Source organism: Lasioglossum baleicum, chromosome 1 (assembly GCF_051020765.1).
Source record: "Lasioglossum baleicum chromosome 1, iyLasBale1, whole genome shotgun sequence".
NCBI lineage: Eukaryota > Metazoa > Arthropoda > Insecta > Hymenoptera > Halictidae > Lasioglossum > Lasioglossum baleicum.
In genome coordinates this window covers 15,052,547-15,066,022 of record NC_134929.1, presented here as the reverse complement: position 1 = coordinate 15,066,022, position 13,476 = coordinate 15,052,547, and the positions used below count along the sequence as shown (strand labels likewise).

The following is a 13,476-nucleotide window of genomic DNA, read 5'->3' as shown; positions in this document are numbered from 1 at the left end:
TCTGTCTGCAACAACCATAGGAATTTAAATAGTTCAACTTAGAAATGTCGATGACTGTAATTGTAGTACTGGTACATTACAAAGTAAACACTACTGAATAACAACTTATGCTTTTCTTCATTTTCTTCAATTTGTTTTCAACAATGAAAACATATAGACTAATGAAGACAATAGTTGCTGATAATTAGCAGATTTCATGCATCTATGAAAATAAAATTTAAGAATTTAAGATTATGGTTATATCATTTTCAGTTTAGTAGTTTTATTACAAAAATAATTAGAAATTCTGTTTTGCATAAAAATCCGACGTCCACTGATAATATAAATACGCGTACAATTAATGATCCCCACCTCAAAAATACTAATCTTCGAAATCAAAACGTGTGAAGCTGAAATGTTAATTAACATTTGGCTATAAATTTTGATAAATTCTAGAACCGTAAATGACCCATCAATTTAACAGGTAGACGTAATTACAGCGAATGGACACATTCCATTATACACTTATTTCTGAAATGGTTCAACACCTCGCATAGCGATACAACACAGAATTCCTCCACCCCCAGAATTCCTCATGTAGAACCACCTCCAACGTTTTACTTAAAAAAAAAATACTGGAAAAAAATATCGGAATAAAGTAACAGCTGCGACGAACGAAACGGAATATTTTCCCGGTTTGCGGACTTGTTCGTCGTCGGCGGTCTGGTGTGCTCGCAATTATAAAAAATGTCAGCATTTAAAGTCGGAATTGGCCCGGCGAATGAAATGTAAACACAGGCGAAAGCAGACGGAAAACGCGTTCGCCAAAGCGGCCGAAATTTGCGGCTACGCCTGTATGCTTCGTTTGCCACGAGAGACGCGACGCGATGCGAACGCGCTCGTCCGCAATAAGGGAACAGAGGCCGGTAGGGGGGTGGAGCGCGCGCGCGCGCCAGAGTGGGAGGTCGCCGTTAGAGAGAGAAAACAACCGGGGGTGGGGGGGAGAGACCAAGTTCGTTGCACCCGCTCGCGTTCACTGCACTTTATAGACGCGGATATAGGTTTCGCGGTACCAATTCTAAAAAGCCCTCGAACTCTTCCTCGCGTCTTCGAGGCTTTCGATATAACACAAGGATTATCGCGAACCTCGATTCCTCTTAATCGGCCCTCACAGTTCTCTTGTTTGATATTTCTCTCGGCACTGTTTAGTCTCCGCGAAAATTTACGTTTTTGCACACGCGGTGGTGTAAAAATGGAAATTATACGAAATTCTGGAAATAATAAAATTTACACGATTTATAAAATGATATCTGTAAAACAAAATAGAAATTGCAACTCTGCTACTTTCAACTTTTGTCTTATTTATTAATAGACAGCGGACTTTTATGCGAAATAAAAATTGTCTACCTGAATTGCAACAAGCTAGAGCGAATTAGAAATTTATTTTCTTTCTTAATATTCTCAGTGTTTTTAAATTCCTCTAATGTTTTTACTGTTTTAAATTGCACCTATTTATTTATGTCATAAACGCATAAAATCCGCTGTCCATTTATTAATATAATATACCTTTCTCATTTGTGCTAGAAGAATACTCTTTTACTTTTATAACATTTAGAAAAAACATATGCATATACAGCATGGTAAAACACATTTTTGAAATTTATTTTCTTCCTTAATATGTTTAATAGGTTGAATATAATATAACAGTACTTTCACATTCTTCTAATGTTGTTACTGCCTAGATTATTTATTTCTGTTTCACTTTGATGATATTGTTACTCAAACCGAAATGAAATATATAACTCCCAAATGTGTCTAATTAATTATATCTAGTGTTTAATAAAATTGCTTAAATTAATTTACCCGGGGTTGTTGCTCGACTACCGAGGGTGAAAAAGTTTGAAAGAACGACACTGTAGATACTGTCAGTATGGTTCCAGCACAGTACAGGACTCGTATTTAACCAGGGTATTGTACCTTTCACACTTTCCACGGACGCATGAAATAGTAACAGAGCGTACCAACTGTTTAGCTGGAGCGATAGCGAAAGCGAAGGAGAAAGCGAAACCGGCTGGCAAACGGTAACTGAAATCTTCTGGATGAACGAGCACGCGTGGAAGAAAAAATGGGAGACAGTTCCATTGCTAGAAACTAAATATCGAATATCTGATTACGAGATCGATGTGCTGAATGCACGCGCGAAATAGCGGTACACGTCGTAGGGTTGATGTCCTTCCATTCAAATAGTCAATGTTCGGAAATAATCGAATTTACATACGAGCTATTACATAAAGAAGTCAGCAAAATCTGTTTCACTCAAAGTACCCGAGCAACCATCGGTATAACTGTCAAGAACAGAGATAAATTAGACGATGCTTTCATGAAAAATAATTGTGGCACAAGATATTTTCTTTAAATAACCCCACGCCACTGGCATTTTCTCCGAACCAGTGTAATGATCACTGTCACGAAACAAGATGAAACATGAGATGCGGTCTCTATGTCGGCCACGGGATAGATATAATTTCAAAGAGAAAATACTTCATAATGTGCGGTATCATCTGTTGAATACGTGAATTCGATCTCTCGGAAAATTCGAAGGAAGTGTACGGATGATTCTGTACAAAGGGTGCAACGTACGTACAATACATTCCACATGTATACGACGAAACGGCAGCGGCAGACTGTTACATCTTCCTAAAAGTATCCGTCCATGCGAAGAGGAAGATTCACGAGTATAATCGAGCACCCGCGAAAAACACGAGCCCTCTCGCGACGAGAAAAACCGTTGACACAGGGGGCCGAGTGTGGCATGAACAACACGCGTCGCAAGCACCGTTCACACTCCACTTACACTTTTCACCGAGCGTGGTTGCGCGCCGGTCGTGACGTTCCTTTCTTTCTGCGGTGGCACCGGGCCCGGAGATGGCCGGACGTAGACGATCGAAGCCGATCGCTCGCGATCGTCTTCCTCGGAGCCGACACTGAACGCAGCACTCTGATTGACACTCTCACTGCGATCTCTTTTCGAACAGGTGGTGAAACGGCAAAGGTCAACAAAGGTCGTTCATCTATCGGTAAAGAACGGTTTCGGTGCTAAGGGAGATAGGAGAAGTCGGAGTGGACATCGAGTCCGGGTACGGTTAGCGCGCGGTCGGTACGCCGGCGACTGGAATCACGTAACCCTTCTTCTCATCGCTTTCTCCAAGCGGAGGCAGCTCTAGTGCCACCACGCGTTTCACGGACGAGAGTTCTATGACCGTGCGAGAACCGCTAGAGTCGCATATATGCTCGGCCCGAGGAACGCGAAGCCAATTTTCAAGCATTTACGGTTAGGACGAAGGATGTCTGACCGACTACGACGCGTACAGTGAATACCGCTGTCGAGTACGAGCAGAAGTCTGCGCGAGAGAGAGAAAGAGAGAGACCAGTCGTAGTAGAAACGTACGGATATAGCAAAGGAGAAAGAGAGACGAACAGAGGGAGAGAGCGGAGTGCAGCAGGTCGACCGGCATAGGTGGGGTTGCCGCGGTTAATGCGGTGACTCCGAGGGGGAGGACGGGGCTCAGAGGGGAACAGATAGAAGCGCGCGCGCGCGTGTGCGTCCGCGCCTAGATTGGGCTAGGTTAGGTTAGGTTAAACGCTTGCCAGGGAACCTTGTAGCAGCGTCCTACTTCTTCGCTAGCGAGCGCGCGCTTTCGTCCTCCATCTCCTACTGTCCTCTGCTGCCACCTCCTCTACCCGAGGTCATTGTTATTGTTATTGTCCTATTCGAACTTTATGACGTTTGCACCGCTCGAAACTAAAATGCACCGTTTCCGTTAGAGATAACATTTTCTATCCTGCCACCCGCTGCAAGCTGCTATAGAACAAATTCAAAATGTCTACGGGAAGGAGGAGGGCCCAGTGTCTATTGGCGATATGTAGACAGCGGATTTTATGCACTTATGAAAAAAATGAGTAGGTGTAATTTAAAACACAGCGAAAACACTAGAAGAATTTAAAATGCTGTTATATTATTTTCAACCCGTTATAAACATATTGAGAAAGAAAATAAATTTGTACGTCACTCCAGTTTGTTGCAATTCCGGTGGAAAATGTTTATTTTGCATAAAGATCCGCTGTCTAGTGATATGTTTGTAAATATCGCGCGATTTGGAGTCAAAGGTTACTGAAATATGCTTCCCGAGTCAAGCACGATAGAATCATTCGGATTGATGTCCTATTTCATCCCCTATATGCGACATCGGCTGCAAGCAGATCTGGACAAATAACTATTTGAAATAATTTATTTTGAATATATTTGAAGTAATAGCAATTGCAATGGATATTATTTCCATATTTCTTTGTTTCAAGTTTGCTAAACGAACTAACCATTCAAATAATATGCAACAAAGGGTGTCAGTATAAACTGGACACTCAAACCTGATAATCCGGTTAGCTGATATAATTTTCAAGGACAACTTCACAATGATCTGAAATGATGATTTAGCATAATTATAAAATAAAATGTCATCCAAAATAATACTATTTCACCACGGTATATAATTATTTACGTCAGCCCTGCATTGCTTATGAGAGCGGAGTTTACATTCGTGTGCAGATCCACGCTGCTGATTTTGTAAATTCTTGAATTTTTTCCCGGGACATTCTAGACTATGTGACGTACAATGAGCGAATACAGATAAGATCGTAACAGCGAGAAATATGCTGTAAATTTAATAATTGTGAGAAATATAGCAGACTCCTGTAAGAAATAAAGACTGACCCAGTCTTGCTTTCTTACCTTACACGGAAAAAGAAACTGTTATTCAGTCAAAAAGTGTCCATTTGCGAACGTTCTTATGACCGGTTACAACGATAATACCAGTTCTTGGAAGACCGATTACAGGTTATGCGAGCAAAAAGGAATAGTTAAGAACGAGTTCACCGAAGTCAGCGACCTGTCAATGTCCATCAAAAAATATTTACGGGGTTCGATAAGTTTCAAAATTCTATACCCCACACTCACAAGACGACAGGAAGTCCGCTGTCTCTATCCCCGATCCTAACCATAAGAAATATCTCAAACTTAAAAGATATTAATAACTAAAATAGTAAGGTGAGCATAGACCTTACATTAGGTCTCTTAATTAAAACTATAGCAATTTTGATTCCCACAAAAATTTGTAACGTAAAATGTACAAATAATGCACATTGGCACCAATTAAAACGTGCGCGAAGACTCGTACTGCAAAAGCAAAAATAGGAACAATAATGTTAGCGCAGGGGTCAACATAAGCATAGCAGTCCGCGGAAAGTCGCGTTGGAAAGGTCGACTCGGCGTCGCAGGTGGGGAAGAACACGAAGAAGAAAACCTCTGCTCGGTCGAAGTCGAGCTATTATTATTGACATCGAACGGCTACGGGTGAGACTTTTCTTTCTGACTCGAATCCTCTAAAAAGCTTTACATGAAAACACGCAAAGAACTATTCTCTGAGATTCAGTTAAGCTAATAAAAACAACACGTTAGCTGAGCACATTCAGAGCACCCTCCACCCATTGTTTATTTAAAAGTATGATATCGAAAGCGTGTCAACTTTCTCGACGAACTACGTAAATCCGTGGCACATAAACTCCGATAAAGAGCAATCTTTCACGAACCAAGGAATGCTTCTAGCTTATCGTGCCGATCGCCTCACGCAAACAGGGCTGGATCCGCGTTTACCATAAACTTTAGTATCCAGCCAGTTCGGCTCTGTGTACCAGGGCAATAATCGTGACGACGATTTTAACCAATGCTATTTCGAAAGTGAACCAGCCTAGCCGCGAAACTCGACAAAATTGCCCGTATTTCCCGGAAACCGGGCCATCAAACGAAGAAATATCAAATACCGGCAGGGTTAAAAAGGGAAGAAGGAAACTCTATGCGAGCGAGACTCGCGCTATTATTATTGACATCGAATGGTTACGAGAGAACATGCCCTCCCACCCCTCTCGCGTTCCTCTCGACCTAATTCGTGGACGCTGACGATCGGAGGAGCGTTCTCGCCTGCTTGAGGTGTCCCTGAGCGCCAAGGACGTTCTCGAGCGCGCTGGTGAACCGTGCAGAGGTCACGCCAAAGTTTCCTTGGAACACACCCGGTGTCCCGGACCTCTTCCCTTAGAAGGATCATCGTTGTCCTTAAACGAAGCTTGCTCTGTGGTCCTCTTTTTCCGGCTAATGAGCCGCTACGTTTGGGTAACCGACGCGAGATCAGCAGACCAGAGATCAAGAAAGAAACACCAACGCTCAATATACATTTCTTTCTCAATCTCGTCGAAATTAAAGTCGATACTTTAGATCCGACTTCATCGATAATTATGGTGAGTCGCCGAACGTGCGAAGTACACACACGGCTCGAATTTCACAAGAGAAAAGACAAGGACGGGTGCGTTTGCCAGAAACCAGCCGGTCGCTTTGTCCGTGACCGCGAAAGCCTTTCTCGAGCACCGGCGCAACTCCAGAGGTTGAATTAGGTTAATAAAACGATCGTCGGCGTCCAGCATTTTGTTCGATATCGATCGCATATTCTATGCGTATAACCAACACGTCGCAAAAAAACCTAGCGTTCCATCGACCTCGAGGATTTATGATAAATTGATGAGTGCCAGCAAAAATAATCGGTATTCCGAATCGAGAGCGGCAAGACACGTCGTACGGCGTCGTTTAATCGATCGAATTTTCGAATTCTATCGGGAAATCAGGCTCGCCTTGCACAATCTGGCAGAAGAGAAACGTTGTGCGCAGGCGCGCGCCGTGAGAGGCGTGCAACGTTATCCAGGCCCGAAAATAAATCGTCATCACTTTCGAGCGATAACAAGGTGAACGTACTTACACGTCTTCGAGAACGCGCTTAGGTACCGATCGAGAATCCTTGGAATCCGCAGAGAATATGGCGGCCGCCGCGCCGACCTGATCGTCGCGCGTCGGGTCACTGGGATATTTAAGACCCGCAATAAAAATCGCCAGGCCGGTGCTGGAATTCCCGAAACCAGTCACGTGTTCTCTTGGAGGACCACGATGCAAATGGTGGTTCTCCAGAGGATCCTTGGATGACCAAGGACACGCGCCCGCAGATGCACCGGCGAGGATGTCTGTGAAACTCGTCCCGGTTCTCGCCGCTTTTTCCACATAAGATCACGTGGCGCTCTACGAGAAACTTCGGTATATCACGAGGTGGAATGACGAAAGGAGGACGGTCGATTCTCGGTCCGAGGTCGCCCGTAGGTCAAATCGCTGTCGCGGAGACGACCCTGGGTCTGGCTGTTTGTACACCAAAGATGGTCGTTCGCTCGTCCACGATCGTTCGCACGTACTTCTCGGCCCCACAATTTTCGACACGTAACGCCGTCATTTTTCTATGGGTCATCCTGCATACGGTGACCTTGCTCCCCGTTATAACCCCTTGTCGTGCGATTTTCTTTACCGCTGCAGTGATTAGGGCTTCTTTATCTTGAATGATTTCACAACTATGTTTACTTTAACCCCTTGCACTGCGATTTAGTTTATGGTTGCAGTGATAAGAATTTCTTTGTTATTCATAATTTGTATATGTATATTCATATTTTTTTTTCTTTGTTATTCGTATTGGAAGACGAAGGATATTTATATTTATTGTATGCTTATGCATGATTATACATTGACAACAGGACTGAAATTTTTAATTGTAGGAAGTTTTACAACATTTGAAGATATCAATAAATTATTTTTCATCTATTAAAATTATTAAGGGAAAAACTAACATCCTATTTAGATTATATATAGCATACATCTTTAGTAGATCCTGTTCGAAATCTTCATCAAGAGTCTGTATGTCAACTAAACTTTCGAAGAAATATACTGTATCTACCAATACGAGAAAATAGAGTTTACACTCTAAATAGTATCTTTATAAATAGACCCGTTTTTGGTCAGTTTCTATAAGAAAACTCAAGGTTAAAATTATTCTTTAAATTCTTTCTTTGAATGCAACGTTGTATGACTACTTCTTTTGGTGACTGAACAAAAATTTCGTTTGCAATATCTCCACGAAGTTTGTGGTATAATAAAATCATCACACAAAAGTATATTATGTACGTATCAAATGCTATGAACTGTCATCCAAATGATAACGATTTTTAATATCGATAACAAAACGATTCTTATATTGTGTCCTCAAGTATTGCTACATTTTCTGAATCTGTTATTACGAAAAACTCTACATTCGAGATTTTTACACAGGGAGTAAGAATTATATAATAAGTTAAGATTACGAGTTATTTAATTAAGATGTTAAAACCTTCCGGAACTCATTCCACCAGTAAATTATTGTACAATACTTAAAACCTTATCGTTAAAAGCTTAGAAAATGGATAATTTATTTAAAAAGTATGAATTGCAGTATTATGCACAGGGAACTTCAACGATGGACACCCTGGTGTACCACTGAAGGGGAACAATACATTACCATTCTTTTTCCAATTTATTAACTAATGATTAGACAGCAGATTTGATGCATTTACGACAAAGATGAGTAATTTTGTAGTTTGAAACAGTAAAAACATTAGAAGAATTTAAACATATTGTTATATTATTTTCAATCTATTAACCATATTAAGAAAGAAAATAATTTTCTATTTCATTCCAGTACGTTGCAATTCGGGTAGAAGATTTTCATTTTTCATAAAGATCCATTGTCTACTAATGATTTAGTCCAAGATATTTTCAACATTTCAGCTAAGCAGATACTTAATGAGTTGTTGTCTGGCCTCCAAACAAAGAAGTGAAAAAAGAACGTGGTTCTCCAGCCCGATATCCACAATCTCCTTGTGAAAATAAAATTACCATTATCACTGGCTTGTTGCAATGTCAAAAGTCCCTGAAGAGTATGAAACAAGGCAGAATGGGAGGGAGCAAGATGTGTTCGAAAAGCGTTTCGAACGAAAACGAACGTTGAAAAATCATTATCTGCACGTGCGTCGCAAGTAAGATAAAGCCGCAGGGTCTCATTGGTCGAATCATCACGGTGGACTATTCTCAGAAAGACGTTCCTTCCGCCTCGGCAACGCGACGCGTTCTCCAACTCGCGAGACGCGTCTCACTTAGCCACGCACATTTTATTTCGCAAGTTAACTAAACGATACGTACGTATGGGAGAAAGGGGGATAGTATAGAATCGCATAAATAAATTATTTTTACTTCCCGGATATCCGAAGTTTAATTCTTAATCATTTCTATACCCTCGATCGGAGCTGATAAAATCAACCAGAATGATAAAGTACCCAACTGCTAACTCATTTGCTGTAAGTCATGCTGTATCATTAAAATAGGAATTGAAATTCCCAGTTATTTGCAGATTATTCCATAACACGATCAGAGAACATGTTAATAAACGCGTATTGTTTTCATTCGCTGTCGCGTCGAGGCCTCGGATTCGTTACGAGGCCAAACTAGCGCGTGACCTTGAGACGTAACCGCAATGACCTTGGCGCTAAAGGCTCGTAGAAAAACCGTGAAAATACAGGCGGCAGTCGAGTTTCTCCGCGATACCAGTTTCCGTCGTGCACGGTACGAGAGAAACTAGCGAGACTTTCGAATGATCCGCGATTGTGGATCAATGCGCCGTTTCCCAGAGGACGCGCGAAAGGTCTTCGTGGTCGTCGAGCCGACAGGCGTCGCAATCGCGACCGTTCCCGTGCGAAAGAAGCGAATTCCTTTTCGCGCGAGCAACGATTCCAGTGTGTTTAAAATAGCGAACAAGATTACAAAAGCGAACGTCGGCATCCGAAGACCTTATCTCGGCGTATGCGAGAGAGGGAGAAAAAAAAAGAAACAAAACTCTCGTACGTTAAATAGAAAAGGATCCCAGCAGCGAGTCCCTTTGTTTAGCAACAACCCGCGGTGGCATCATAAACACACGAAGCAGGATCTCGGAAAGAACAAAAACGTATCGTTAGATAACGGCGAGAAGCGAGGGACGTATCGAGAACTCGTTATCGTTTCCGGTACCAAAGAGATCTTCTCCGCGAATTCCGTCTGGAGAACGTAATCGTTTCTCGAGAGGCGAGCGAAAGCGACTCACCGTGGCGCGGGTTTGAGTCCGAGGGCAAGCAGCACGTCGATGCCCGCCATCTTTTGCTCCTGGTTCACTTGATTGCCGCTCTTGGCACGTTGTTGGTGTCGGTGATGTTGGTGCTGCTGCTGCTGCTGCTGCCGCTGCCGCTTTTCCGTGGCCGGCTGATGGTGCTGCTGCTTACTGTTGGCCAGACCGTTGTTGCCGGTCACTTTCTGGCCAGTCAGCATTTTCGCATGGGTGACCTTGAGGAGGGAGCGCTTCGCGTCCTCGACCAGCATCTTGGTGACCGGCTGCACGTTCACCGGCACGCCGATCGTCGGTACAGCGCCACGACGCAGTCTGCTGCGCACAGGAAGACCGAGCACAAGGTGCTCCATATCCTTCTCGTAGGAATCGTTCGTAAAGTGGAGGGAGCATATACGCGCAGTTTGTATGTTGAACGGTACCTCGCCGTTCGAGAGGGGCACGCGACCGCACGCGCGAACCCATCGCAAGCGCACTTCCGGTATCTGGGGGAATCGATGGTAGCGGATACGACGGCCACGGGTCCGACGATGACTGTTCCGGCACGTAGCCACGGCGCACTGCGGCATCCTAACCTCTTAATCCGTCTTCTTTCCTTGTAATCGAGTGTATCACGCTACACACGCCACACGCACACGCACACGTTCTTCACGCACACCGAGGCCGACACGCGATAACGTCTCTGTTCTGCGGCATCCTCAATGATACTGCCTCGGGGTCTCCTATCGTCGACGATCCATCCTCACGACGACGCCTCCGTTCGCTCGGCAATCCTCGTCATCGATAGGAGGTCGTACGATGGTGTTAATAGCCTCTCCTCTCGGCCGCTGGTAATCCTTGATTAACAGCCGATGCACTCCAAGTGCGCACCGGTATGCCACTCCGCGATAAATTACACTCCGACCGTTGTTTCCCTGGTGCACCTCCGGTGGCGGAAGGTCGAGTGGCACTCTGCCCGAGAGCCTTCGTTTACTTTGGTAGCGAGAGCGTGACTAGATGCGTTTCGCCGGTCCGACTCTTCAGCCCGGTATGCCGTAGGATTCTCCGTGTGACACCGATGAATGTATCACAAAACAGGCGCACGTGGGTGTACACGGATGCAGACGGTCGCGCGCGGCGAAAATTGGAAACTATAAATCCGCTGGCCGCTCGATCGTCTTCTTTCGGATTCCCTCGATCCTTTTTATTCGGGACGATACACGTGCGCGCGGTACGATCACGAGCGAAAAAGAGAGGGGTAGAGAGAGAGAGCGAGGTGGGTGAATCCTCAAAGGACGAGCGTCGCAGACAGAAGAGCCTCGACTATCGCGACGTCGCGATACGTGAGAATCGACGACGACACGGTCGCGCGACAGAAGCACTCTTGCTTACTCTCGATGACCGCGGGAGGTCGAAAGGGCATCGGTACCGCCCTGCGTGCGACGCCCTGCGAACTGTGGGTAGCGAGACGTAGAAGGGGACCGGAGGCCAAAGAGCGAAAGAGACGGTCGAGAGCGAGGGTCGGCTGGAGAGAGAGAGAGAGAGAGAGAGGGAGGGAGGGGAAGCACAGACAGCGGAGTGCTGAAAAACGATGTGTGCGTAGGCCTACCGACAGACGCCACCACTTTCTCGAGCGAAAATTCAAAACGTCACACGCGTACGCGGTCACCACTCGCTCTCGTGTAAATCGACCGTTCACCAGTTTGAGGGGACACGAGGTCAGAGACGGTGGAGGAGTATTGCAACTTAGAGAAAGAACAACGGGCGAGAGGGATCCGTTAAAAACGCGTTTGTGTGTGTCGCGCACGTCGTTTTCCGCAACACGTGTGAGGGACAGGTCCGCGCCGTCGGCGAAAGGTGTCGCCTCGTGTACCTTTCCTGGTTCCGTGACGATCGTGACGTTGATTGGTAGGCGGACCGTCAAGATGGCGACGCAGATGACGGTAACCCGACGACGATCGTCGACGAGCGTACACGAATATCGCCGAACGGTCTACGCACGACTCGTGGGTAGTCACCGATACGATAGAGCACCAAGGGGCAGCCGCGTCTCTCACGCGACCAAACGGAAGAACGGAAACCCGCCGGCGTGGTCGGATCCTAACCGGAAGGTGGCTTCAAGCGGATGAAAAGGACGGGGAAGCACCGTAGTATGTACGCGCGTCGATTGTAATGAAGAACCGTGTATATATATATATCGCTCGCGCCTGATAGACAGCGTGTTAACTACTGCACGCGCGCTGCTTCTCCTCCGGACTGACCGATCGGGTCCGGCCGTGGAACAAGAGACAGCCAGTGGCAGCTGCGTGTGCCTCCTCGTGTCTGCGTGAAACCGGTGAACCAATGATCGTGCTCCGGTGCCGACGCGGCAGGGATGACGAGCGCCGTGGAGGGGGCAGGGTTGGAAAGGAAGAGAGACCAGGGAGACAGGGAAAAAGAGGGAGGAGGTCACCGCTACCGACTAGGGTCCTTCAGGGGTTCGCCACCCCTCGAACCACGCGGTCCTCCTCGCGTCTGTTATCCGGTATAACCAACCGCGCTACCGATCTCCTCTCTCTTTCTATCCCTCTCTCCTCGGCGACCCTCGCACCCCTAGTTCTTCTCTTCTCTTCTCTTCTCTTCTCTTCTCCTCTCCTCTCTTCTTTAGCCACGTTGCGCTTCCTCAACCTGGTCCTCGGCAGGGCGTTAGGTTACGCGCTATTTTTCTCTTCATCCCCACGAACGATCCGCTTTGTCTGGGAATACACGCTGAACCCACTGACGACCATTGTACCCGCGTCGGGCAAACACGCGTTAAGAGAATTGTCGCAGTTTCTGCCTTTGTATCGCGAACTGGACTTCGACGAAATATGCTCTACCCTTGTCATGTCGTCCAAGGAATTTCGAATTACTCGATACCGACCCGATCCCGACACTAGAAAATTGCGCGACACTTTCCCGGACCTCGGTATCTTAGAGTGTTTCTAAAAATAGGCAAACCGGAGACGCGTTCGATTGCGGTGAATGCGATTCAAGATGGAGTCTCCGATCGAATTCTTCGGACGCGCTGGAACTCCTCGAGATTATTTTACACGTGTTCATGCATTTAGCGAAATCTTAATTTCAGAGTCAGCCCAGTGTTTAAATAAATTCATTGGATTTAATAAATTGATTGTAAAAATAATTCTGTAGACTTTGCTGTTTAACTTCAGGGTACACCGCATAATGCGCAGCTTTCTTCTGCTGAATTGTCGTAACTAGACTGCGGATCGTTCTAAAATATAAAATTCGCACTGAAAACAAGATTTTATTTGTTCCCACTTTCTTAAAATTTGTCTACAAAAATAAAAAATTGCATAAACATCCGCAGTCTAGTCATAACCCTTTGCAGTCGGAGAGCTATTTTATCTTGAAAATTAAACATTTCTTCCGACCTATA

General features: G+C 45.3%; 1 protein-coding gene across 2 annotated transcripts in view; it reads right to left on the bottom strand.

Moving 5' to 3' along the window:
• The window catches only part of LOC143221747 (uncharacterized), a 54,234-nt gene that overhangs the window by 19,051 nt on the left and 21,707 nt on the right, over positions 1-13,476 (bottom strand). The window contains exon 1 of one of the 2 annotated variants that reach the window (XM_076447232.1): positions 10,062-12,311. The exons of the other annotated variant lie outside the window; for it this stretch is intronic. Coding sequence (XP_076303347.1) covers positions 10,062-10,648 — 587 coding nt within the window. The 5' untranslated portion in view covers positions 10,649-12,311. Of the gene's footprint in view, positions 1-10,061; positions 12,312-13,476 lie in introns of those variants that run through there. 2 annotated transcript variants of the gene reach the window in all.